The sequence below is a fragment of the Phyllobates terribilis genome, unplaced genomic scaffold (genome assembly GCF_046119375.1).
Source record: "Phyllobates terribilis strain yellow unplaced genomic scaffold, ASM4611937v1 Scaffold_4__5_contigs__length_816908805, whole genome shotgun sequence".
NCBI classification, from domain to species: domain Eukaryota; kingdom Metazoa; phylum Chordata; class Amphibia; order Anura; family Dendrobatidae; genus Phyllobates; species Phyllobates terribilis.
In genome coordinates this window covers 113443616-113471180 of record NW_027362764.1, presented here as the reverse complement: position 1 = coordinate 113471180, position 27565 = coordinate 113443616, and the positions used below count along the sequence as shown (strand labels likewise).

Here is a 27565-nt window from a genome sequence, read left to right as displayed (position 1 = left end):
AGCTTGGCATTATCAGCTGGCCCTAAGCCCGAAATTCATGGGGTCACGCCAATATTAGACATGACCACCATGAATTTCTAGTAACGTATTTAAAAAAACACAACACCCAGAAAAAAGTCCTTTAATTGAAATAAACACACAATTCTTTATTGTTCTAAATTAAACCATACTTACCATCACGCCCATTCCAGCTGAAGCCAACGATCTCCTGCAATAAAAGTAAAATAATAAAGCAACATCATCCTTACCTTTCCATGGCTCCCACGACAGCTTCAGCTCTGCTACATCGAGATGACAGGCTGGACCGCAGCAGAACGCTGCCATCCATCCTGTCATCCCGCAGACACTGAGAAGCGCAGGCATACTTCCACTCCTCAGTGTCTGGCTGTGACGGCATCCAGATGAGCCGAGGTCATGTCCAATGAACTCAGCTCACCTCATGCACGTCACTGACAGCGTGGGAAAATTCTCCTGCACTCAGCACTTCAGCGTGAGAATTTTCCCACGCTGTCAGTGACGTGCATGAGGTGAGCTGAGTTCATTGGACATGACCTCACCTCATGTATGTCACTGACAGCGTGGGAGAATTCTCACGCTGAAGCGCTGAGTGCAGGAGAATTTTCCCACGCTGTCAGTGACGTGCATGAGGTGAGCTGAGTTCATTGGACATGAACTCGGCTCATCTGGATGACGTCACAGAGAGACACTGAGGAGCGCAAGCATGCCTGCGCTTCTCAGTGTCTGCGGGATGACAGGCTGGATGGCAGCGTTCTGCTGCGGTCCAGCCTGTCATCTCGATGTAGCAGAGCTGAAGCTGTCGTGGGAACCATGGAAAGGTAAGGATGAGGTTGCTTTTATTATTTTACTTTTATTGCAGGAGATCGTTGGCTTCAGCTGGAATGGGCGTGATGGTAAGTATGGTTTAATTTAGAACAATAAAGAATTGTGTCTTTATTTCAATTAAAGGACTTTATTCTGGGTGTTTGTGTTTTCTTTTAACTTTGACTATGGGGTTAGTAATGGGGGTGTCTTATAGACGCCTCTCCATTACTAACCTGGGCTTGATGTCAGCTGGCATTATAAGCTGACATCAACCCCAACCCTATTACCCCCTGCCACCGCACCAGGGCAGCGTGGAAGAGCGAGGCTAAGTGCCAGAATTGGCGCATCCTATGGATGCGCCATTTCTGGGGCGGCTGACGGCTGGTGTTTCTAGCCTGGGAGGGGGCCAATATTCATGGCACCCTTCCTGGGCTATTAATATCAGCCCCCAGCTGTCTGCCTAGCCTGTGCTAGCTATTAAATTAGGGGGGACCCCACGTTATTTTTTTGGGGGGGGTTCCCCCATTTTAATAGCTAGTAAAGGCTAGGTATTCAGCTGGGGGCTGATATTAGTAGCCTGGGAAGCTCCGTGGGTATTACCCTCTTCCCAGGCTTCAAACATTTGCCCCAGCTGTCTGCTTAACCTCCGCTAGAGCCTAAAATTAAGGGGAACCCCACGCCAATTTTTTTTTAAATAAATCCTTTATTTTAACACTAAATGACAAGTACAGTAATCAACACTGTCACTGTACTTCATATATATGTGACTGACATGTTTCTATCTATCTAATCTATGTGTGATTCTCTATTCTTTCTATTCTAAATTGTCGGGTACAGATGCTGAATTGCCGGCCGGCTTTCTTAAAGAGACGGTGCATGAAAACACTATTATTTTTTTAAATAAATCCTTTACACTAAATGACAAGTACAGTAAGCAACACTGTCACTGTACTTCTTATATATGTGGCTGACATGTTTCTATCTATCTAATCTATGTGTGAAGCTCTATTCTGTCTGTTATAAATTGTCGGGTACCGCTGCTGAATTGCCGGCCGGCTTTCTTAAAGAGACGGTGCATGAAAACACTATTATTTTTTTAAATAAATCCTTTACACTAAATGACAAGTACAGTAAGCAACACTGTCACTGTACTTCATATATATGTGACTGACATGTTTCTATCTATCTAATCTATGTGTGAAGCTCTATTCTTTCTGTTGTAAATTGTCGGGTACCGGTGTATGCCGCTGATGAATTGCCGGCTTTTCATGTCATTCTACATTATTCTTAGTTGTTTTCCTTCATGTAGAATTAACCTACAAGGAAAGAAAGGGTTTATTTTCATTCCGATATTTGTGTCCCATTGACTTGCATTGGTTTCCGGTATCGGAATCGGCGATATCCGATACTTTTTGGGTATCGGCCCGATCCAATCCGATACGATATTTCCTGATATCGGAAGGTATCGCTCAACACTAGTAGTGACACTACGTCCTATCCTCCCCAGCTGTGTGCCAGAATGTCATAGAAGGGGGTCCCCAGCTACAGTGCCTTGTGAAAGTATTTGGCCCCCTTGAACTTTTCTACCTTTTGTCACATTTCTGGCTTCAAACATAAAGATATAAAATTCTAATTTTTTGGGGAAGAATCAACAACAAGTGGGACAGAATCGTGAAGTGGAACAAAATTTATTGGATATTTTAAACTTTTTAAAAAAATTAAAAACTGAAAAGTAGGGCGTGCAATATTATGCGGCCCCCTTGAGTTAATACTTTGTAGCGCTTCCTTTTGCTGCGATTACAGCTGAAAGTCGCTTGAGGTATGTCTCTATCAGTTTTACACATCGAGAGGTGAAATTCTTGCCCATTCTTCCTTGCAAAACAGCTCGAGCTCAGTGAGGTTAGATGGACGGCGTTTGTGAACAGCAGTTTCAGCTCTTTCCACAGATTCTCGATTGGATTCAGGTCTGGACTTTGACTTGGCAATTCTAACACCTGGATACGTTTAGTTTTGAACCATTCCATTGTAGATTTTGCTTTATGTTTGGGATCATTGTCTTGTTGAAAGATAAATCTCCGTCCCAGTCTCAGATCTTTTGCAGACTCCAACAGGTTTTCTTCCAGAATGGTCCTGTATTTGGCTCCGTCCATCTTCCCATCAATTTTAACCATCTTCCTTGTCCCTGCTGAAGAAAAGCAGGCCCAAACCATGATGCTGCCACCACCATGTTTGACAGTGGGGATGGTGTTTTGAGGGTGATGAGCTGTGGTGCTTTTACGCCAAACATATCGTTTTGCATTGTGGCCAAAAAGTTCGATTTTGGTTTCATCTGACCAGAGCACCTTATTTCACATGTTTGGTGTGTCTCTCAGGTGGCTTGTTGCAAACTTCAAACGAGACTTTTTATGGATATCTTTGAGAAATGGCTTTCTTCTTGCCACTCTTCCATAAAGGCCAGATTTGTGCAGTGTACGACTGATTGTTGTCCTATGGACAGACTCTCCCACCTCAGCTGTAGATCTCTGCAGTTCATCCAGATTGATCATGGGCCTATTGGCTGCATCTCTGATCAGTCTTCTCCTTGTTCGAGATGAAAATTTAGAGGGACGGCCGGGTTTTGGTAGATTTGCAGTGGTCTGATACTCCTTCCATTTCAAAATGATCGCTTGCACAGTTCTCCTTGAGATGTTTAAAACTTGTGAAATCTTTTTGTATCCAAATCCGGCTTTAAACTTCGCCACAACAGTATCTCGGACCTGCCTGGTGTGTTCCTTGGTCTTCATGATGCTCTCTGCACTTGAAACAGAACCCTGAGACTATCACAGAGCAGGTGCATTTATACGGAGACTTGCTAACACACAGGTGGATTCTATTTATCATTACCAGTCATTTAGGACAACATTGGATCATTCAGAGATCCTCACTGAACTTCTGGAGTGAGTTTGCTGCACTGAAAGTAAAGGGGCCGAATAATATTGCACGCCCCACTTTTCAGTTTTTAATTTTTTTAAAAAGTTTAAAATATCCAATAAATTTCATTCCACTTCACGATTGTGTCTCACTTGTTGATTCTTCCCCCAAAAATTAGAATTTTATATCTTTATGTTTGAAGCCAGAAATGTGGCAAAAGGTAGAAAAGTTCAAGGGGGCCAAATACTTTCACAAGGCACTGCATGTGCCAGAATGTCATAGAAGGGAGTCCCCAGCTATGTGCCAGAATATCATAGAGGGGGGGTCCCCAGCTATGTGCTAGAATGACATAGAAGGGGGTCCCCAGCTACGTGCCAGAATGTCATAGAAGGGGGTCCCCAGCTACGTGCCAGAATGTCATAGAAGAGGGTCCCCAGCTACATGCCAGAATGTCATAGAAGCGGGTCCCCAGCTACGTGCCAGAATGTCATAAAAGAGGGTCCCCAGCTACATGCCAGAATGTCATAGAAGCGGGTCCCCAGCTACGTGTCAGAATGTCATAGAAGGGGGTCCCCAGCTACGTGCCAGAATGTCATAGAAGGGGTTCCCCAGCTACGTGCCAGAATGTCATAGAAGGGGTTCCCCAGCTACGTGCCAGAATGTCATAGAAGGGGTTCCCCAGCTACGTGCCAGAATGTCATAGAAGAGGGTCCCCAGCTACATGCCAGAATGTCATAGAAGAGGGTCCCCAGCTACATGCCAGAATGTCATAGAAGAGGGTCCCCAGCTACGTGCCAGAATGTCATAGAAGAGGGTCCCCAGCTACATGCCAAAATGTCATAGAAGAGGGTCCCCAGCTACGTGCCAGAATGTCATAGAAGAGGGTCCCCAGCTACATGCCAGAATGTCATAGAAGAGGGTCCCCAGCTACATGCCAGAATGTCATAGAAGAGGGTCCCCAGCTACGTGCCAGAATGTCATAGAAGGGGGTCCCCAGCTACGTGCCAGAATGTCATAGAAGAAGGTCCCCAGCTATGTGTCAGAATGTCATAGAAGAGGGTCCCCAGCTACATGCCAGAATGTCATAGAAGGGGTTCCCCAGCTACGTGCCAGAAAGGTGATCCACTCTGTCAGAACATCTCCTTTTCTGGCGGGCTCAGCGCACCAATGCATTACATGGAAGACCATTCAGGGGGATTATGGGGCTGGTTGTAACAACAGTAACCGCTGAGAAATTGATCATGAGCTGGCTTCTTTTTGAAAAGGGGTTGTCTTCATGACACTGTGGCTCTCAATGGGGAATACTACTGACTTCTATCTCCACCAGAAGGAAAGAAATGTGTAAAGGGCCTAAAACACACTGTGGGCATGCCCGTGTATGCCCGTGGTGCCGTACGACTGTACTGTCTGGAAGTTTGCGTGTTGTACCATTTGTTTTCCATGTCATTTTACATTGATTTGTGTCTGCGCTGCTTGTTTTACAGGTTCTGCTCTCATGTTCTCACGTATTTCACAGGGTAAGTGGAATATTTTACATGATATGACATTCATGATATTTCTGACTGTACAGCTTAATGGACAATAGAGACAACCAAGGCTTATACAATAGGTTTCATAAATATTTTATGAAATGCGAAATAATACATCACGTGAAGACGGCTGTCCCCACACATGGGGCTATTATCCTCAGATATATACCGTATTCAATCATAAAAATAGAGAGAGAAATGATCACTCTTAGGGGGCGATTCATCAAAGCTTTTACAACAGAAAATTGGCGTAAAAGCTTTGAAAAATTGCAAATGTTTGTGCAATAGTGAGTTGCACAAACTTTTTGCAACTTTAGGTCATTTTTAGCCGATTTCACTCAGGTCCACCAAAATGGGCACCACCAGATTTATCAAAAATGCCGACGCTTTGTGGATTAGCATTTCTGGCACAGTGCACACATGTGCAGGTCACTTAACATAAGCGCCAAATTCATTACGTGGAGTGCGCCTCTTAATGAATTTGGCGCCTTCTTTTTAAGCAAGACTGCAAGTCATTTTTTAAACCTGCTTTTTAACCACAAATAGGAGCACAAGAGTTATGGCTTATCTGGTGAGGTAGATTTGCTAAGTCGTAGGTCAGAATGAGCAGCAACGAGTGGAGGCGTTGATGCAGCAGAGTTGGATAAGCCAGTCAGTACGTGGAACAGCGAGGATTAGTAGAACTGTATATCGTATGACACGTGGATCAGCGGAGCTATGTATGCTGGCCCAAACATGGATCAGCAGAACTGTGTATGCTAGTTGGCACGTGGTTCAACAGAACAGGAGAGATGGACTGATATCTTGGAATAGCTGAGCCGAGTGTGCTGATGGCACCTTCGAGTGACAGGGCAATGTATGTAGTTTGGCACCTTGATGTAGCATAGCCTCCAGCACCTGGGAGCAGTATATCTGCGTTGGAAGTCAGGCACATTGATGTAGCTGAACCAAGTGTATGGACAGCTCCTTGGAACACCAGGGTTGAGGGAAGCAGATAGCTTGAAGCAGCAGAAACGAGAGTGCGAACAGCACCTTAAAACAGCAGAGAAGTGTTAGGATGCATACTATGTGTAGTTGCAATACAGCCCAGCAATAGCAGGTCTGGATTAGTGAAGTGGTTACCTCATAGAATGTGCGTGGTAGCTGCGTACACTGCTACCTGAATACTTATAGGGAATCTGTCACCAGGGTTTTGCTGCCCCATCTGAGAGAAGCTTGCAGCAGAGACCCTGATTCCAACGATGAGTCACTTACTGGGCTGCTTGTTACAGTTTAATTAACATTTATTTATATATTAATTTTACTCACTTATGTAACTCCATAAATTTCCACAGTGCCTTATAGACATCGTCATCGCTGTCCCCATTGGGGCTCACAATCTAAATTCCCTATCAGTATGTCTTTGGGATGTGGGAGGAAACCGGATGAGCCGGACGAAACCCATGCAAACTCCTTGCAGATGTTGTCCTTGGTGGGATTTGAACCCAGGACCCCACTGTTGCAATGCTACAATGCTAACCACTGAGCCACCATGCTGCCCATCACTGTTTTATCTTCTGCAGATGAAGCTGAGCTCTGTATAACCCCGCCCCCACCACTGATTGGCAGCTGTCCACACTGTGCAGAGGCAGAAAGCTGCTAATTAGTTGTGGGGGTGGAGTTATACAGAGATCATGAATATGGATGACTAAATAGCAGTCCTGTAGTGATAATCGCCTGCTAATAAAAGTGATTTCATCAAAACGACACTTAGCCTCCCAGTAAGTTACACATCACTGGAATCAGGGTCTCTGTTTCAACATTATGTTGCTATCAGATTAGGTGGCAAAAACCCGGTGACAGATTTAAGGGGCGTAAGGAGATGATATCAAGTTACCATGATAACCCGGCATGCATGAGATCAGAGACTGCCGGGTAGAGGGGGGATTCAGAGACCGCCGCTGGAGCAAGGACAGGTGAGGGACAACAAGTGACTTGGAGAGGGAGCTGGTGTAATAAGTTGTTTCCATATTGTGAAATCCAATTATAATGCTCTTGATAGGTATTTAGGTGAAGCTATAATAAGTCTAGAGAAAGGCCTAATAAATGTAATTAAGAGGAAAGGGCTCTTTAGACTTCATGTGATGTCCGCCACAGGTGACAATTATTTTTGTAGTCCATCAGCTTATGCCTATTATTTGTAACTCTGAGATGAACCAACTACGTTCATGGACTATGAGATCTTTGCGTAGTACTAGTATCTATCGCTAATGAGAGTAAAGCCGGCCATACACATTATATAGCTGGTGGCCAAACTATTGTCCGGCTGACCACTATCTCACCCGCCTCCCCCATTCACAGGAACGCTCAGCTCGGCCGAATGTTCATGTGTCTGATAGATCTGCTGCCAGTATCTTGTGGCAGTGACGTACCTCCCCACCAAAATAAAGGATCAGGTGATTAAATTCCAACCGCCCGATCCTTATGTCCCCCAGTATCATCTGTCGGGCAGAGTCGGGAGGTTCCCATACTTTAAATGATAGGCTGATGCCTCCAAAACTGGCAGGTTTGGCTGACATCTATCCAACGAGGCCTTCAATTTAAATTTGAGGCCTCCTTAGATGGCGGCTGATAAAGTAACTCTAGGAATACATTGTAGTAATAATAAATGTGAAAAAAAAAATAATTAATGCATTTAATATTTCTCTCCAGCTCTGTTTGGAAGCATATGAGAAACTCACTGGAAGGAAAACCTGCCCAATGTGTAGAAGGAACCAGTATCAGACCAGAGTAATACATGATGCGGCTCGGCTCTTCAGAGCAAAATGTGCCACCCGGTAATGCTGCATATTCTTTTCACTTGTATAAATGTAATCATCAGATCACTCACTGGATCCCTTCATTTCATTGGGGGTACAGATTGACCTTAATTAGCACATTTTTGAATATACAGGGTGGGCCATTTATATGGATACACCTACATTAAATGGGAATGGTTGGTGATATCAACTTCCTGTTTGTGACACATTAGTATATGGGAGGGGGGAAACTTTTCCAGATGGGTGGTGACCATGGCGGCCATTTTGAAGTTGGCCATTTTGGATCCAACTTTATTTTTTTCAATGGGAAGGGGGTCATGTGACACATCAAACTTATTGAGAATTTCATAAGAAAAACAATTGGCCCACACTCTGTATATCAAAGGGATCCATTTTATTTAATATATGCGTCATGCTGTAGTAGTAGGATGTGTTAATAAATTTACCTTTCTAAAAAATAGTTTTCCTGTTTGGACGACTACTACTTAAATTGAGAAGCTGCTGATCAACTGATTTCCTGAGATCCAGCCAAGGAAGTCTGCTGGTGGCCACATTTTTTTCCTGCAGAGGCCTCTACAGGAGAAAGGCGGTATTACATGGGGCCCATTCAGATCACTTCTCTTTCCAATTCTCTCCACTGTGAGGTCCTAAGTAGAGGAGCCTCCTCTATGATCTGCATTTGTAGTAATAGGCTATATGGACTGGGATGGTCCTAATTGGAGCCTCTTTTATATTTATTTTAATTCCTTAAAATTGCCATGAATTTCACTGCGGGAGAAAGTTTTTGTGATGGCTCCATTTTTCCTTCACATTAATTAGATTTTGTTTTTCTCCTTTGATTTGGTTGGATCTCAGTACCTACAGAACGGTTTTATAAGTTCTCATCTGATGATGTGTGACATATTATAGCTATCCCACTTTTGTGCAAGGATAACATAGTAACATTCCTATAATCCAGCATTAATGAGGCTAGCTGCATTGCTGATTATTAGATATTTTCAGAAAGGTATCACTTTACTATATAATCAGAGAAGTCTTTTTTCCTAAATTTCTGTGTAGAAGAAATATTCAAGAATGTTATATGGAAACAAAGCTCTGATGATGAAACTTTCTGCATTTATTGATGCCAAATTAAAGGGGATATCCGGGACATTAAAGCTAGGAGGGATAGCTAATACTAGAGAAGAGAGAGAGAGGATTCAAAAAGACCTAAATAAACTGGAGCAGTGGGCAGCAACCAACAGAATGGTTTTTAACAGGGAAAAATGCAAAGTACTACATCTGGGCAATAAAAATGAAAAAAGCATATACAGAATGGGAGGAATAGAGCTAAGCAACAGTACATGTGAAAAAGACTTAGGTATACTAATAGATCATAGACTGAACATGAGTCAACAGTGTGATGCAGCAGCAAAAAAGGCAAATACAATTCTGGGATGTATTAACAGAAGCATACAGTCTAGATCACGTGAAGTCATTATCGGTCTTTACTCCTCTTTGGTCAGACCTCATCTGGAATACTGTGTACAGTTTTGGGCACCACATTTTAAAAAAGACATAGACAAACTGGAGCAAGTTCAGAGAAGAGCGACCAGAATGGTGACTGGTCTGCAAACCATGTCCTATGAGGAACGGTTGCAGGATTTGGGAATGTTTAGCTTACAAAAAAGAAGACTGAGAGGAGACTTAATAGCTGTCTACAAATATGTCAAGGGCTGTCACATTGTAGAAGGATCATCTTTATTCTCATTTGCACAAGGAAAGACTAGAAGCAATGGGATGAAACTAAATGGGAGGAGACACAGATTAGATATTAGAAAAAACTTTTTGACAGTTAGGGTGATTAATGAGTGGAACAGGCTGCCACGAGAGGTGGTGAGTTCCCCTTCAGTGGACGTCTTCAAACAGAGGCTGGACAGACATCTGTCTGAGATGATCTAGTGAATCCTGCTTTGAGCAGGGGGTTGGACCAGATGACCCAGGAGGTCCCTTCCAACTCTACCATTCTATGATTCTATGATTCTATATAAAAAATAATGTGCCTAAGCACTAACAGGCAGGTAGTTACTAACATAGGCAACTACCTGCCTGTGGTCATTGACCGCTCCTGCAGGAGATTCAGCTGCTCCCTGTCAGCAGAGAAGCAGTTTGTCTTCCTGGTGACAGGGCGGGACCAATGGTGTCATGCTGAGTGACAGCAGGCTTCCCCTAATTACGCAGCAAGGAGCCTGCTGTCACTCAGCATGATACCAGTAGTCCCACCCTGTCACCAGGAAAAGAAACCGCCAATCTGTTGACGTGACGTCAGTGGAAGTCTGTGACCGCTCTGTGCCGGCGGAGAACGGCGCCGGGCACAACAGACAGGTAGGTAGCAACTATCTGCCCTTTGAGTGCTTAGGCACATTTTCGTTTAAAGTCCCGGATATCCCCTTTAAAGGAATGTAATTAAATTTGTGTTAAGTCGAATTCACACATCCGTCACAGTCCGAGTACGGACTATGATGCAAAGACTGGCCAAAGGGTTGTTGAGTTTGGACCGGAAGACAGGCGAATGGTCAGAAAAACACAGACCCTGACATACCAATGTGTGAATATGGCCTTAGGCAAGGTTCATACCACCGGATTGTGACAATATTTTCTCATCAGTATTACGGCTGCAAGGCCAGCCTCAACCACAGGTCTCATGACCCAAACTAACAGCATCTTATTTGCCTATAATGCTATTATTACTGCAATGTGTTTGTATATACCTCTCCTAAAGGAGCAGAGTTAGAGTTTTTTTGGGATAATCCTTATTTCAGAATCTCAGGTTACAAAGATGCACATATGGAAATTGTCTCTTCAGAGAGGAAGAGGACTAGAACTGTAGTGCCACCTATAGGAAGTAGCGATCCTAAAAGTCAATATCCACCCTTTAACAAGCCTTGTCACATGACTTAGGATAAAAGCCAGAACCAGAATCTCAGTTTGCAGACTCTGTGTTTTGGGGTACTGCCCCTCATCAGTGCAGAGTGTGAGATCTAGTTTGACTGGGCAAGAGGTGTCTGACCAGTATCCAAGGGGAAACATTTCTCCTTGCAGAGAGTGACATGTCAAGCCTGGCATGCCGAGGGGAGGAGACTTAAGATGCACGTAAAATGATAGGAGTAAAAATCTATAGTAATGTTGCATCCTATCGCAACATGTCGGCTATAGAGGATCAGGGTCTTCATTGTTTTTTTCCTTCATTGAATTTCTCAGGATCCAAGCTTGTTGGAGGGGATACATAGTGCGGAAATGGTACAAACACTTACGACAAACAAGTCCTCCCAAAGACCCCAAGTTGCGGAAAAAGTTCTTTGAGGAGAAGGTATGTAGGAAAGTATTACACCATAGTGTCACATCAGTAACTATGGAGCAGTGGGTTATAAGAGTTTATTTCATTACTTTGCAGTAAATCAGCGGCAAATCTTCCGTCTCCCCATTTCCTCATAAAATGTCTGTCAGGCTAATAGGGAGATTATGTTCTAAGAGGGAAGGAATGAAACCGCTGACATTACACTGGGTATTCTCTTGTGCCCATGCGTTGTGTGTAGTATATTGAATTATGATGCTAATTAGACATTATTATAGCACTTTTGTGTTTTCTGCTGACAAGTATGTTGATAATCCAGATAGACCCCTGTCATAGATCCTAATTTATGTCACAGATCCCTGATGGGAAATTTCCAGATCATTTCTAAAAATGGAATTTCAAATATATAGCGGGAGGAGAGGATATGATTCTTAGTTGAAAGCTATGTACACCATTGTTCATTTGCTTCCTAAATGCAAAGATAAGCAGCTTTCTAATTTGTCTTCATTAAAAATTTGATAGTATTTTGCTTCTACAGTGTGTCTGTAAATCTTTTATGTAGGTGAGATGCCTGCAAAAAAAAACATATAAATCAATCAAATCTCTGCGCTCCCCCTCTTTTCTCTCAGTGTTAAAAATAGCAACAAGGAGTGTGTTGTAAAGAGATTTCAAGATAGGAGAGAGGGTAAAGTATCTACAGTCTCAGGGAGGGCAGAGGAGAATGTAGCAGAGAAGGAGGAAAGCACTTGTAGAGGGAATTAGTAAGGTTTTGGAGTTTTTTCTCAGTATTAAAAATAGTAACAGGGAGTGGGTTGTAAACAGATCTCAGGGCAGGAGAGAGTGGACAGTATCTACAGTTTCTGGGAGGGCAGAGAAGAAGGTGACAGATAAGGACTTGTAGAGGAAATAAGTAAGGTTTTGGAGCTGTGCTAATATACGAGCAATGAAGACAACAGTAGACTGGATATTCACAGAGCTTACTTTCCAGCCTATATTACTATATAAAAATATTTTGTTCTTAAACTTTATTTCCAATTTGCCAAACCCCGTAACAATCAGATAAGCTTCTTGTTCTTGAGTCGGGAATACGGGAGGTGAATCATAGTCCTACTAGTTTCTGGGTTCCCGTGATTGTGTCCAGGACATGAACTGAGAATGATGTGTTTATTACACGTCTGACAGAGCCACAGTAGTTTTACTAAGATCTAAGAGTCCCTAAAAGGTCACAGCAACTATCTCATTTATGTCAATATCCACATTCTGTGTGTACAGAAAGCAAACTGCTCCCCAGAATGTAGCCGGTGCAGTTGCTCGCCGCTTTGATCCTTACCTATAAACCGTGCTTGCATAAGCCATTTAATTGAAGCAGCTCATTTTACGGGGGCTCGTAAATCTTTTTCATATGCATTACATTATCTGGAGCAGGATTTAATGCCAGCCCTGCTCTTTATAAGGAGCGAGTTTGGCTGTGAAATAAGGTGGAAGGCTGCCGGATTTGTCTCTCCCGCTATGAGATTTCCCCCAAATGTTTTAATTTTACTCTCGCCAAACATTGGGCCGCTTACTTATTGGCTTGACCAGGACAGGGCAAACATTTCTGCCGTCCTCTAGCACCAGCTCCGAGCAGGGCGATATTAACCCCGTGTGCAGTAAATTCCAGTCCTTTTCATTTTACTTTTTTTTTTTTCCCCCCCAAGATTGCAATAAGTCAACACATTAGTAAGCAATTTGCTGACATTAAGATGGATTACGTGAAAAAAAAAAAAAAAAAAGACTCCTCTGGAGTGCAGAAAGTTCACCGGGGCGTTCTCCCGAGTCTTTTTTTTTATCTTTGTATATACTTTTTCCAGACAGTTGTATTCTGCTCGCTCTACATTAGCTAATTTTGACATTGTAGATCTGTTAACACGTCTTTGTTGCCTTGTTGGCTGCGTGGAGAATAAAAACCAGTTACAGGTGATTACTTCTTTGTTGCATTTTTGTGTATTTTGTGCTTTTTAATGGTGGAGATTTAAGCACTGGCACGGGAGCATTTAACCTTTCTTGTGCCTTTTGGAGTGAATATGCACTTTAATCACTTCAGATGGATGGGTCAAATGTAAAAATTACTTTTAAGTTCATTTTCTTATTACAGTATATAGAGCTATGTTACACATTAAAGGGGTTGTCCAGGCTTTGTGACTGCAGACTTGTGAATCCTCACAGCTCGCACAGTGCGCTCTTTCAGAATTCTCCAGTGCCAGCGTCTGGAGCGGGTGGTCATGTGACAACTAGTTTTCATACTTCCGGCCACATTCCAACTAGAAGTGTCCAACCTCACTCAATTCACTAGTTTGAGGGAAGGCACGCACGTCTAGTTGGCACGTGACCACATGTATGCAAATCGCATTCTTTCGGTCACACATCCGCCTGAATCCTGACATCGCGCATTGTGCGCTATGAGGATTCACAAGTCTGCAGTCACAGAGTGACTCCAGATTTGAGCCCCAAGCCTTTAATTACAAGTATATTACTGTAAACTCCTAATGAATATTTAGTGTATAATTCAAAAAATGACCAACACATCTCAAAAAAGCAAATGGTCCATGTGCTTTAAGACAACTTGACCCCATTTGATTGTTGTTGTGACAAACAGACAATCTGCAAATCACTTTAAAATTCCCTCCCACTCTACCCCCCCAACAAAAATTAGAAAAATGAGAAAAAAAAATCACTCTTAAGTGCTAATCACTAGACACTTATGTCTAACTTGCTGTTAGTTGTCTGTTAAGTGTTATCTGTTTCAGCAGCAGAGACACCGAGACAGAGTTGCGGGTGGGTCTTTGCTCTCCTGTTTGTCAAACTGCATACAGGCATACTAAAGAGGCAGGCATTCAGTTCAGGGTTGGCAGTAGCATACACTGCATACTGGGAATTAGAAAGTTCCTGCACCTATAGTGCTGGTGAAATGTTAATTAAGAAGAAACATCCAGTAAAATAGAGTGGATGGCAAGTTACAGGGCATACGAGTCAGGACAGTTCCTGACTACATTAGACTGGCATGTGTGCCAAATGTAGCTTTAGGCTAAGTGCCCACGATGCAGAAATGCTGCAGATTTTTTCTGCATCTGCCTGGCAGGAAAAACGCTTGCGGATTGTACATGCGGATTGTACATGCGTTTTTCCTGCCAGGGACATGCGGATGTGAAGCTTTTTTGCATGCATTTCCGCATGCGGGTTATCAAGCGCTTTTCCAACCGATTTTAGCATCACTTGGAAAAGTGCTTGACAACTTGGTCACACTATATAAATCCACGCAACTGGCATGGATTTATAGTAGTGTGATCAAGTTAGTTAAAAAAAAAGAATAAGAATGGTGAAAAAAAAACAAAAACATTATACTCTCCTTCTGATGGCCCCTGGTTTCCTGTACAATGCGTCCTGGCTCCCTGGTGTCTCATGGTGGTGTAAAAGGACCTTCCATGACGTCATTTAGTCATGTGACGTCAGCGTGTCACCTGTCACATCACTAAATGACGTCATGGAAGGTCCTTTTACACCATCGCGAGCTGTCGAGGAGTCAGGACGCATCATACAGGAGACCGGGGGACATCAGAAGGTGAGTATAATGTATATTTTTTATTTTACATTTTTTTTAACAGGTACTATGGTACCCGGGTCTGGATGAGAGTCTCCTCTTCTCCAGACCCGGGTACCATCCGCACATTGAATCGCTTAATATCCGCATGTGCACATGTAGTCATGCGAATATTAAGCAATTCAATGCAAGTCAATGGCGGCAATTACGCTGCGTGTCCGCAAAATTAATGGACATGCTGCGTATTTTTCCACAATGATAATCCGCAGCGGAAATTTCTGTAGCATGTGCACAGCACATGCGGATTATCATTGGGGGCCATGGGGCACGTATTACCAAGTGTTTTTTAAGCGTAATTCCACAGCAAAAACACTTGAAAACGCATAGTGGGCACGAAGCCTTAGCCTGTTGTATGGGATAAGGGCAAAAAGGCCATCAAGACAGGTTTTATGTGTCCACTGCTTGTTCATGTCTATGGTAGCACTGTTGTAAATCCTATTTTGAATACCTATTAAGGTCACAGTTAAAGGGGTTTTCTACTGAAAATTATTTTTGGCTAGCACTGGCCACTTACATATAGATGGTCGCCCCTGTCAATCTCTATGCTGGTTCACAGCCATTTTCACATCTGTCAGAGGACTTGATGTAGGAAACTGGCGGGATACAGCTTAAAGGCCCAGAAGCTGCCCGGTGATCATCCATGAGTACACTGGTCAGTACCAGCCAACAAGCTAATCCCTTTTCTTTGGAAAAACCCCTTTAACATTTCAAAACAAAAAGTTGCCTCTTATTTTTTTTCACCAGTGACACGTTTCATACAAGAAGCCCACTATATCTAAGACTAGGTCATGTATCCGTACGATTTCCAGACATAAGTGTCTTTGCATTGGGATGGGGGTTGTGTAGACTGTCAGTATCTCAGCAGTACATCAGTCTTCATAAATTGGCTTCATTGTGAAAGGTCTGGACCGCCATCCAGCAGGTCCTCGTAATGGGGATCAGGCCCCAGGGCCACACAACTGTAGATTCTCTCATCTGAGAGAATCGGGTTGATCATGCTAGTGACGCTCTGATCACACTCTGATCAGAGTGTCAGCATAGTGTGACCCGACTCTCGGATGACCGAATCAAAGCACATTGTGAGGAGCAGATGGAGAACAAAATTTCTCCATCTTCTCCATTCTGTGAATCCGTGCAAGTCGGACTGCACTCAGATGTCATCCAAGTGCAGTCCGATGTTTTCCACGCACCCATAGACTTGAATGGATGAGTGTCTTCTGATTTCAGAGTGAAATTGCAGCAAGCTGTAATTTTTTTCGCTAACAGATTCAGTGAAAAAAATTAGTCATCAGTAGTGTCTCATTGAATAACATTGATCCAAGTGCTATCTGATAAGACACTGATTTATACACTCACATGACCCTAGCCCCAGGCGGAGTTCAGCTCCTGAAGTTTATCAGTATTAGGCCACGTTCAGTATTCGGTCAGTATTTTACATCAGTATTTGTCAGCCAAAACCAGGAGAGGAACAATCAGAGGAAAAGTATAATAGAAACACGTCACCGCTTCTGTATTTATCACCCACTCCTGGTTTTGGCTTACAAATACTGAGGTAAAATACTGACCAAATACTGAACGTGTGAATGTGGCCTTTAACACGTTTTCAAGCTGAGAAGTAAAGCCAATGAATCCTTGCATCATTCACCATTCTGCTTGTCAATAGGGTGTGTCACGACAAAATGGAGCACTGTCTGATCAGTGCGAACAGTGTCAGACTCCATAAAGACACATTGTATTGATAAAGAAGATGGTCACACACAGTCGTCAAGCACTTCATACATTTCCAGGAGAAATAACAGAGGAACAGCACAATGCAAAATTCTAAGAAAAGAGGTTATTTCATAAGGGCTCCAAGTATTAGAACAGAAATGTCAGGAAAATGACAGGTCCTCGATTTTTAATTATTATATTGTAGAATTACACCTACCCACATTGATGCACAGTATGTTACACTGTATGAAAACAATGAGTGTTTCTATTTGCTGGCAGTAAGCACAGCTTGGGACATGGCAACAAATTAAAAGAATAGTATATAAGAAAGTGGTTTAACACTGACCCTCATGCATCGGGCCACACATTTAGATTAATGGAGTCGTTATTTGGGACACTGATAACGCCGGTTTCACAAGTCCAACATTCACGGTCTGCAATATCTGGATCAGCCACAGATCTCCTGACCAGAACTCAACTGACTGAGTTCGGGTCATGAGACCCATGTTTCGATCTGAATATTGCAGACTGTGAATGTTGGATGTGTGAAAAGAGCCTTAAAGAACTGTTAAGGTCTATGGGCCGGACATAGATCTTCCTGAGAATCTTCCTCTAGAGCTCATTATAAATGAAATGGGGAGTTACCAGTGTGAGACATGTAATGACTGACAGTTTGCTCCTTATCTACATGTCTCACACTGGTAACTCCCCTTTTCATTTATAATAATCTTTGGATGCAGAAGCGCGGGGAGATCTATGTCTGGCCCATAGATGTTAACAGCTCATTTACATATTAAGAAAAATGTGGATTTCTCTGGAATAAAAAATCAGGTCACAGATAACTTGATATAATTTTATTCAGCTTCCTGTGACCTATGTTCCCATTTAGACAGCTTATGTGGGTTGATCCTACTGATAGATGCCCTTTAAAAATCCTCACACCTGCCGAATGAGCTTTTTACGCATTCTTTGTAGGATTGTATACATGGGGCTGCCAGTCGTGAGGGAGCGGTCCTACGAAAGCCGATTAACTTACAGTTATATGAAAAAGTTTGGGCACCCCTATTAATCTTAAGCTTAATGTTTTATTAAAATTGGTGTTTTTGCAACAGCTATTTCAGTTTGATATATGTAATAACTGTTGGACACAGTAATGTTTCTGCCTTGAAATGAGGTTTATTGTACTAACAGAAAATGTGCAATCTGCATTCAAACTAAATTTGACAGGTGCATAAGTATGGGCACCTCACCAGAAAAGTGACATTAATATTTAGTAGATCCTCCTTTTGCAAAAATAACAGCCTCTAGTCGCTTCCTGTAGCTTTTAAGGAGTTCCTGGATCCTGGATGAAGATATTTTTGACCATTCCTCTTTACAAAACAATTCCAGTTCAGTTAAGTTTGATGGTCGCCGAGCATGGACAGCCCTCTTCAAATGATCCCACAGATGTTCAATGATATTCAGGTCTGGGGACTGGGATGGCCATTCCAGAACATTGTAATTGTTCCTCTGCATGAATGCCTTGGAGCAGTGTTTTGGATCATTGTCTTGCTGAAAGATCCATCCCCTGCATAATTTCAACTTTATCACTGATTCTTGAACATTATTGTCAAAAATCTGCTGATACTGAGTGGAATCCATGCATCCCTCAACCTTAACAAGATTCCCGGTGCCGGCATTGGCCACACAGCCCCAAAGCATGATGGAACCTCCACCAAATTTTACTGTGGGTAGCAAGTGTTTTTCTTGGAATGCTGTGTTTTTTTGCCGCCATGCATAACGCCTTTTTGTATGACCAAACAACTCAATCTTGGTTTCATCAGTCCACGGGACCTTCTTCCAAAAAGAAATTGGCTTCTCCAAATGTGCTTTTGCATACCTCAGCCGACTGTTTGTGGCGTGCTTGCAGAAACGGCTTCTTTTGCATCACTCTCCCATACAGCTTCTCCTTGTGCAAAGTGCGTTGTATAGTTGACCGATGCACAGTGACACCATCTGCAGCAAGATGATCCTGCAGCTCTCTGGAGGTGGTCTGAGGATTGTCCTTGACTGATCTCACCATTCTTCTTCTCAGCCTTTCTGATGTTTTTCTTGGCCAGCCACTTCTGGCCTTAACAAGAACTGTCCCTGTCTTCTTCCATTTCCTTACTATGTTCCGCACAGTGGAAACTGACAGGTTAAATCTCTGAGACAGTTTTTTGCATCCTTCCCCTGAACAACTATGTTGAATAATCTTTGTTTTCAAATAATTTGACCGTTGTTTTGAGGAGCCCATGATGCCACTCTTCAGAGGAGATTCAAACAGGAGAACAACTTGCAAGTGGCCACTTTAAGTAGCTTTTCTCATGATTGCATACACCTGGCTATGAAGTTCAAAGCTCAATGAGGTTACACAACCAAAAAAAGTGCTTTAGTAAGTCAGTAAAAAGTAGGTAGGAGCATTTAAAACAAGAAAATGATAAGGGTGCCCATACTTATGCACCTGTCAAATTTTGTTTGAATGCAGATTGCACATTTTCTGTTAGTACAATAAACCTCATTTCAAGGCAGAAACATTACTGTGTCCAACAGTTATTACATATATCAAACTGAAATAGCTGTTGCAAAAACACCAATTTTTATAAAACATTAAGCTTAAGATTAATAGGGGTGCCCAAACTTTTTCATATAACTGTATTTGCAGGGACCATTAGGAGAGACTCTGTATATGACCCATTAATTGACCGGCTCTATTCTGCATTGAAATCTGTATGATTGATAATGACATAAAACTGAATTTTACATGTAATGTTTCATCCCCAGTTATATTTCTAGCCCTATAGAAAGAGCCCCGTGTTGCCCCCGTACCTGTGTGTTGTGGTCAGTCAGTGAGCAGACACACCTTCATCCCCATTCTTCTGGGTGACATACACTACAAGTGTAGGGTTGTGGACATGTTTAGCTTCAGTCACAAAGGGACTTTTAGCAGAGATAAATTAGAGGCTGGATATGAAAGGCATACGTGACTGCCTAATTGGTTTACATTACTACGTCAATTTATAAAAGCTGTCCAGATCTGTCTTCTTTCTTCATAGGAAGACAATAGCAGAGCTCTAGGCTGCTTGCCGTAATGAGCGCGGCAATTCTCTGCTAAGCAAACACTTCTGAGCGCTCTGACTGCTCATTGCAGCTAATGGAAAGTTTCTATCATTCCTATCTTGACTTTGCTGAAGCTTCGCCTCTTTTTAAGCTGAAATATTTGGTGAAGTTCCGACCGGAATGTCAGGTTAATTAATTTCCTATAAGGAAATGTTTTCTGCGTGATGAAAAATGTATATTCAGAAAAAGTAATAATTGACATTGCTTTCAAAGGATGTGGGAATGATTTATGTGTTGTCTGCTCGGATTATATCGTCACCCCTTTGTAGTAGAAGGAGTCTGAAGAGCAGTAAGACCTGTGTGTTGGTCGCAAGACATGATGTATGGTGGTCCGCATCTCAATACTTTCCGTGCGTCACTATCGCTTTTGCACAAGTTCAGACGCTACCTTTGAAAGTGATCAACAGCTTCTTCCGTAATGGAAAAATAAAGCCGCAGCTTGTGCCGTGTGGGCACATGGACTCGCGGAGAGCCTGCCATCATACAGAGCTTTGCTCCTAGAGTGCCAGACTTAGTGATGCCCCTATACAGTGCCACGCGTGGTCACAGTTGTGATCCAAAGCCCAGCCTTCTTTCCTGCAACAGCCTGCCAATCCCAACCTTCCTGCATGGTGTCAAGAGTTTGGATTGGAAAATAATGAGGGTTGGGTAAGGCCCTGACCTCAACACCATCGATCACCTTTGGGATGAATGATGACGCTGATTACAAGCCAGATCTTGTTGTCCAACATTAGTGTCTTGGTGCCACAAATGCTATTATCGCTTAATGCACCCCTCCAACTTTTTTTTTTCACCTCAGTAGTGGTGTCACTAAGGCAAGTTCCCTGCCCCTAGTAATATACTTACCTGCCACAGTCTTCTTCTGTTCTCTCTGCCGCTCTAGTTGTCTTCTGCAGGCTGTGACCTGCTGCATCTCTCCAGTGTTTGCTGGGCGATCTGGAAGTCACTTCTCAATGTAAGTCTATGTGAGCCAGAACGAGGATCTCATAGACTTACACTGAGAGCTTGTGACCACTAGCTGTGACTTCCGGTCAGGAGCTGTGGTCACAAGATGGTGGAACAGGACCAGAGCAGCCCTGGGAAGAGCAGAAGACGACAGCTGGTAAGTATTTTACTAAGGGCAGGGAACATGGATTAGTGATATCCCCCCAGTGCTGAAATCAAATAAAAAAAACACGCCGGAGTGGTGCTTTAAGGGCTCATTCAGACGTCGTACTTTTCTTGTACGAGTTCTATCCATGTTTTTGAATGATAGGACTCGTACCTTTACAGTCTATGGAGCTGCTCACATGTCAATGTATGTTTGCAGGCCAAGTAGTCTGCACAAAATCACAGAGACTTGATTGATTTTTAATTCAGGTCTCAGATTAAACTCACCAATACAAGGCTATGGGTCCATGAAAAAAAATAAATCGGACGTCAATCCGGATGCCATCTGAGTGCTATCCGTTTTTTCACAGGCTGTTTGATATGAGAAGCTTGAGAAACCTCTATCAGTTCATTTCTTCATCCGAGCAAAACTGATAAAATTCTGACCAAACTCTGATTGTAAAGACTGATAAACTGACCAAACTCTGATGGAACATGGACGTTTTTGTGCGGACAAGAAAAATCACTGAAGTCACATTCCAAAACCTTATGAAAAGTCCGTCTTCTTACTATCCCTTACTGCTTATCACATACAAAATGGCCAAGATTCGTTAAGACTGCCACTTTGTATGCCAGTCTTAATGAAGAGCGCACTAGCGTAAGATGCGCCAAATTCGTTAAGAGGCGTGCATCTCTTAATAAATTTGGCACATCTTACAAATGCCGTACACCTCTGCCAAACATTTTACTCCATATAGGTGCTGGCGACCATTTCTGGCAGAATTTATGCCACTAGTGCATTAATTCTGAATTTGATAGGTCGTCTTAGACAAGCTCAACTCACTTTTCAAAACGCTAGCGGAACTGTCCAGGACTGGTGTAAAGACGACATTTCCAGAACTTTTACACCAAGTTTCTGTTTAATCGGGACCACTGTCTGCAAAAGAACTGTAGACCAAACACAGGACAAAATTGATAATTAGGAGTTCTTAAGTATCTTGATTATTTTATTAATTTAGTAAAATATTTTTTTAGTTTTCTAACTATTTATTTTTACATCTTAGTTCTCAGAAATTTCAGATCGACTAGTAAGATGCTGCAACCCAGATATCGAGGGACTATTCAGTGAGATCGACCAGGCTATGGCCTTCAGTCACAATGTTTTTCAACAGTTGGAACAAAAGTGTAAACCAGAAATTGATGAAGCATATTGGGAAAAAATACAATTACAGGTGAGACTTCTTTATATTTTTACATATTATATATACTGCTCAAAAAAATAAAGGGAACACTCAAATACCACATCCTAGAGCTGAATGAATGAAATATTCTCATTGAATACTTTGTTCTGTACAAAGTTGAATGTGATGACAACAAAATCACACAAAAAGAATCAATGGAAATCAAATTTATTAACCAATGGAGGCCTGGATTCGGAGCCACCCCCAAAATTAAAGTGGAAAAACACACTACAGGCTGATCCAACTTTGATGTAATGTCCTTAAAACAAGTCAAAATGAGGCTCAGTATTGTGTGTGGCCTCCACGTGCCTGTATGACCTCCCTACAATGCCTGTGCATGCTCCTGATGAGGTTGCGGATGGTCTCCTGTTGGATCTCCTCCCAGACCTGGACTCAAGCATTCGCCAACTCCTGGACAGTCTGTGGTGCAATGTGACGTTGGTGGACGGAGCGAGACATGATGTCCCAGATGTGCTCAATCAGATTCAGGTCTGGGGAATGGGCGGGCCAGTCCATAACTTCAATGCCTTCATCTTGCAGGAACTGCTGACACACTCCAGCCACATGAGGTCTGGCATTGTCCTGCATTAGGAGGAACCCAGGACCAACCGCACCAGCATATGGTCTCACAAGGGGTCTGAGGATCTCATCCCGGTACCTAATGGCAGTCAGGCTACCTCTGGCGAGCATATGGAGGGCTGTGCGGCCCTCCAAAGAAATGCCACCCCACACCATTACTGACCCACTGCCAAACTGGTCATGCTGAAGGATGTTGCAGGCAGCAGATCGCTCTCCACGGCGTCTCCAGAATCTGTCACGTCTGTCACATGTGATCAGTGTGAACCGGCTTTCATCTGTGAAGAGCACAGGGCTCCAGTGGCGACTTTGCCAATCCTGGTGTTCTGTGGCAAATGCCAAGCGTCCTGCACGGTGTTGGGCTGTGAGCACAACCCCCATCTGTGGACGTCGGGCCCTCATGGAGTCGGTTTCTAACAGTTTGTGCAGACACATGCACATTTGTGGCCTGCTGGAGGTCATTTTGCAGGGCTCTGGCAGTGCTCCTCCTGTTCCTCCACATCTCCTGGTATCTGCTCCATGCTCTGGACACTGTGCTGACACACACAGCTACCCTTCTTGCCACAGTTCGCACTGATGTGCCATTCTGGATGAACTGCACTACCTGAGCAACTTCTGTGGGTTGTACTGTAGACACCGCCTCATGCTACTGTACCTCTAGGGGTGAGAGCAATGGCAAAATGAAAAAGTGACCAAAACTGCCAAAAAGGATGAGAACAGAGAAATGGTCTGTGGTCACCACCTGCAGAACCGCTCCTTTATAGGGGGTATCTTGCTAATTGCCTATAATTTCTACCAGTTGTCTGTTCCATTTGCACAACAGCGGGAGAAATTGATTCACAATCAGTGTTGCTTCATAACTGGACAGGTAGATTTCACAGAAGTGTTATTGACTTGGAGTTACATTGTGTTGTTTAAGTGTTCCCTTTATTTTTTTGAGCAGTGTATATACAGACATACACATATATACAGTGGTGGCCAAAAGTATTGGCACCCCTGCCATTCTGTCAGATAATACTCAGTTTCTTCCTGAAAATGATTGCAATCACAAATTCTTTGGTCTTATTATCTTCATTTAATTTGCTTGCAAGGAAAAAACACAAAAGAGAATGAAGCAAAAATCAAATCATTGATCATTTCACACAAAACTCCAAAAATGGGCCAGACAAAAGTATTGGCACCCTCAGCCTAATACTTGGTTGCACAACCTTTAGCCAAAATAACTGCGAACAACGGCTTCCGGTAACCATCAATGAGTTTCTTACAATGCTCTGCTGGAATTGTAGACCATTCTTCTTTGGCAAACTGCTCCAGGTCCCTGATATTTGAAGGGTGCCTTCTCCAAACTGCCATTTTGAGATCTCTCCACAGGTGTTCTATGGGAGTCAGGTCTGGACTCATTGCTGGCCACCTTAGAAGTCTCCAGTGCTTTCTCTCAAACCATTTTATAGTGCTTTTGGAAGTGTGTTTTGGGTCATTGTCCTGCTGGAAGACTGATGACTTCTGAGGGAGACCCAGCTTTCTCACACTGGGCCCTACATTATGCTGCAAAATTTGTTGGTAGTCTTCAGACTTCATAATGCCATGCACACGGTCAAGCAGTCCAGTGCCAGAGGCAGCAAAGCAACCCCAAAACATCAGGGAACCTCCGCCATGTTTGACTGTAGGGACCGTGTTCTTTTCTGTGAATGCCTCTTTTTTTTTCCTGTACACTCTATGTTGATGCTTTTTCCCAAAAAGCTCTACTTTTTTCTCATCTGACCAGAGAACATTCTTCCAAAACGTTTTAGGCTCTCTCAGGTAAGTTTTGGCAACTCCAGCCTGGCTTTTTTATGTCTCGGGGTAATAAGTGGGGTCTTCCTGGGTATCCTACCATACAGTCCCTTTTCATTCAGACGGCGACGGATAGTACAGGTTGACACTGTTGTACCCTCGGACTGCAGGGCAGCTTGAACTTGTTTGGATGTTAGTCGAGGTTCTTTATCCACCATCCGCACAATCTTGCATTGAAATCTCTCGTCAATTTTTCTTTTCCGTCCACATCTAGGGAGGTTAGCCACAGTGCCATGGGCTTTAAACTTCTTGATGACACTGCGCACGGAAGACACAGGAAAATTCAGGTCTTTGGAGATGGACTTGTAGCCTTGAGATTGCTCATGCTTCCTCACAATTTGGTTTCTCAAGTCCTCAGACAGTTCTTTGGTCTTCTTTCTTTTCTCCATGCTCAATGTGGTACACACAAGGACACAGGACAGAGGTTGAGTCAACTTTAATCCATGTTAACTGGCTGCAAGTGTGATTTAGTTATTGCCAACACCTGTTAGGTGCCACAGGTAAGTTACAGGTGCTGTTAATTACACGAATTAGAGAAGCATCACATGATTTTTCAAACAGTGCCAATACTTTTGTCCATCCCCTTTTTCAAGTTTGGTGTGGAATTGTATCCAATTTGGCTTTAGGACAATTCTTTTTGTGTTTTTTCATTGAAGACAAATTAAATGAAGATAATAATACCAAATTTGTGATTGCAATCATTTTCAGGAAAAAACGGAGTATTATCTGACAGAATTGCAGGGGTGCCAATACTTTTGGCCACCACTGTATACATACACATCTATTATCGTTGTATTCTGCTTTGCTTTACAGATATGACATAAGTCATGTACAATGTAACATATAAAGATGATGTTGAATAACGGACTCACCCTTAGAGGTTACTGCACTCTTCGGCACAGAGTAAGCCACTCCTGCCCGATATGGCACAGTGAAGATCAATGGAAAGCGTTCCCCTGCCCTGTTCCTGATAAAATAGTCATCTTTATTCCAACAAGTTTAAAAAGGTAGAAATGCTCAAGTACAGCCAAAATTGTATATTTTTTCTATGCGTTTCAGACTGCAGCTCATTTCTTATTCATGGATAATGAATTCTCATGTTATCCATGAATAAGGACCGAGCTGCAGTCTGAAACGCATAGAAAAAATATACAATTTTGGCTGTACTTGAGCATTTCTACCTTTTTAAACTTGTTGGAATAAAGATGACTATTTTATCAGGAACAGGGCTGGAGAACTCTTTTTCTTGAACAATGTAAGATGGAGTGTACAAGTAATAAGGACACTTGGATGTGCACTCACTCATTAAAGGGGTTGAATGAGGTTAGAAAAGAGGCTATGCTTTTTTTTTCTCCAGACATACGCCACCCTTGTTCATTGGCTGTGTCTGGTATTGCAGCTCAGCCCCATTCAAGTTATAGGGAGTGGGCTGCATTACCAGAAATTGTCCTTGGAAAGAGTGGCACTTTTTAAGGGGAAAATTTTCTCATACAATACCTTTAAATGTTACCTTATTTGAACAGTACAGTCTTTTGATAAACAGAGGTCTTATTTTAAAAGGAACCTGTCACCAAGAAAAAACAGTCCATTCTGCAGGTACCATGTTACAGAGCAGGAGGAGCTGAGCAGATTGATATATAGTTTTGTGAGAATAGATTCAGTAGAAGCTGTGATTTAATCACTTAATCCTCTGCTCTTTCTGGGATTTTCAGTCCAGTGGGCGGAGCCATCAATGACTGACAGCTTTCTATGTATGCAAGTATACAGAAATAGCTGTCAGTCACTGATCAGACCGCCCACTGGACTGAAAATCCCAGAAAGAGCAGAGGATTAAATGACAGCTTACCGTATACTGAATTTATGCTCACAAAACTGCATATATCAATCTGCTCAGCTCCCCCTGCTCTGTAACATGGTGTTTTCATGGTGACAGGTCCCTTTAAAGGTATGCTGACATTTAGGACCCAAACTAAGAAAAAAAAAAAAAGCCCCTCCCACCCCGCCAATATTGTATAGCTAAACGTGAGATTTTAAGAGTATTTGTTATACCCTGTGAATGTTTTCATCTAGGCTGTTCGGCAGGAAATATTGGACTGTCCCATATGCATTATGCCGCTGTCTCCAAATAACGAAGAACACCGAAGCCCGTCTAACCGTCCCACCGTCCTTCTGTCCTGCTCCCATGTGTTTCACAATGCTTGTCTTCAGGCATTTGAAGAGTTTTCTTTGGGGGAATGTCTTGTTTGCCCTTTGTGTCGTTCTCCATACCAAAAGAAAGTTTTCTCCTGTTGATACTTGAGAGTGCCACGAGGATGTTCTCCATCTTTTATATGTTGATAAAATGAAAATTCACAGTTTCGTTGATCAAAATAAAAAATAAATTTAAAATAGAAAAAAAACATGCAGCAGAGACCAGAGAATCTGTTTTACACTTTTTACAATTGAATAGGAACGTATGAATTCCCCACATACACAAAAGCGTTAAAGGGGTTGTCCAGGATAAGACACTTTTTCCCCCCTCATGAAGATACAGCTGTCCATCGCCAGTATTTGATAGTAACTCATCTCTGATCATCCTTCTCTTACCCTGGAGTCCCGGTAAGATCTCATTCAGACATGTGTGTTGCACAAACGTGTTGGGTTTTTCATGGCTGGAACCCATTATACTCTATGGGGCTGTTCACATGTCAGTGGGTTTTTGAGGACCGTGTCCGTGAAAAACATCTCGGAGACATCAGGTTTTTTTCCCGGCAGCACAAATGAAAACTACCAATACAAGCCTATAGGTCCGTAATTAACATTGCAATGGATAGGAGAAGCCATGTGGAAAACACCACCAATTGTGAAAACTGACCAAACACTGATGACGTGTACCATTATTTTGCGTACATGGAAAAACGGAGATGTCTGAATGAGGCCTAATGGAAAAGAACATAATGTTGTTATTC

At 42.7% G+C, this 27565-nt stretch overlaps 1 protein-coding gene across 2 annotated transcripts in view; it reads left to right on the top strand.

Annotated features, from left to right (window-relative positions):
• The window catches only part of RNF32 (ring finger protein 32), a 63246-nt gene extending 36226 nt beyond the window's left edge, over window positions 1-27020 (top strand). Inside the window, exons 5-9 of one of the 2 annotated variants that reach the window (XM_073676528.1) lie at window positions 5217-5249; window positions 7953-8077; window positions 11300-11408; window positions 22032-22199; window positions 26688-27020. In XM_073676528.1, the coding sequence (XP_073532629.1) occupies window positions 5217-5249; window positions 7953-8077; window positions 11300-11408; window positions 22032-22199; window positions 26688-26909 (657 nt within the window). In that variant the 3' untranslated portion in view covers window positions 26910-27020. The remainder of the gene's footprint in view (window positions 1-5216; window positions 5250-7952; window positions 8078-11299; window positions 11409-22031; window positions 22200-26687) is intronic. The other variant, XM_073676527.1, reaches the window with a different exon arrangement.
• The last annotated feature ends 545 nt before the right edge of the window (window positions 27021-27565 follow it).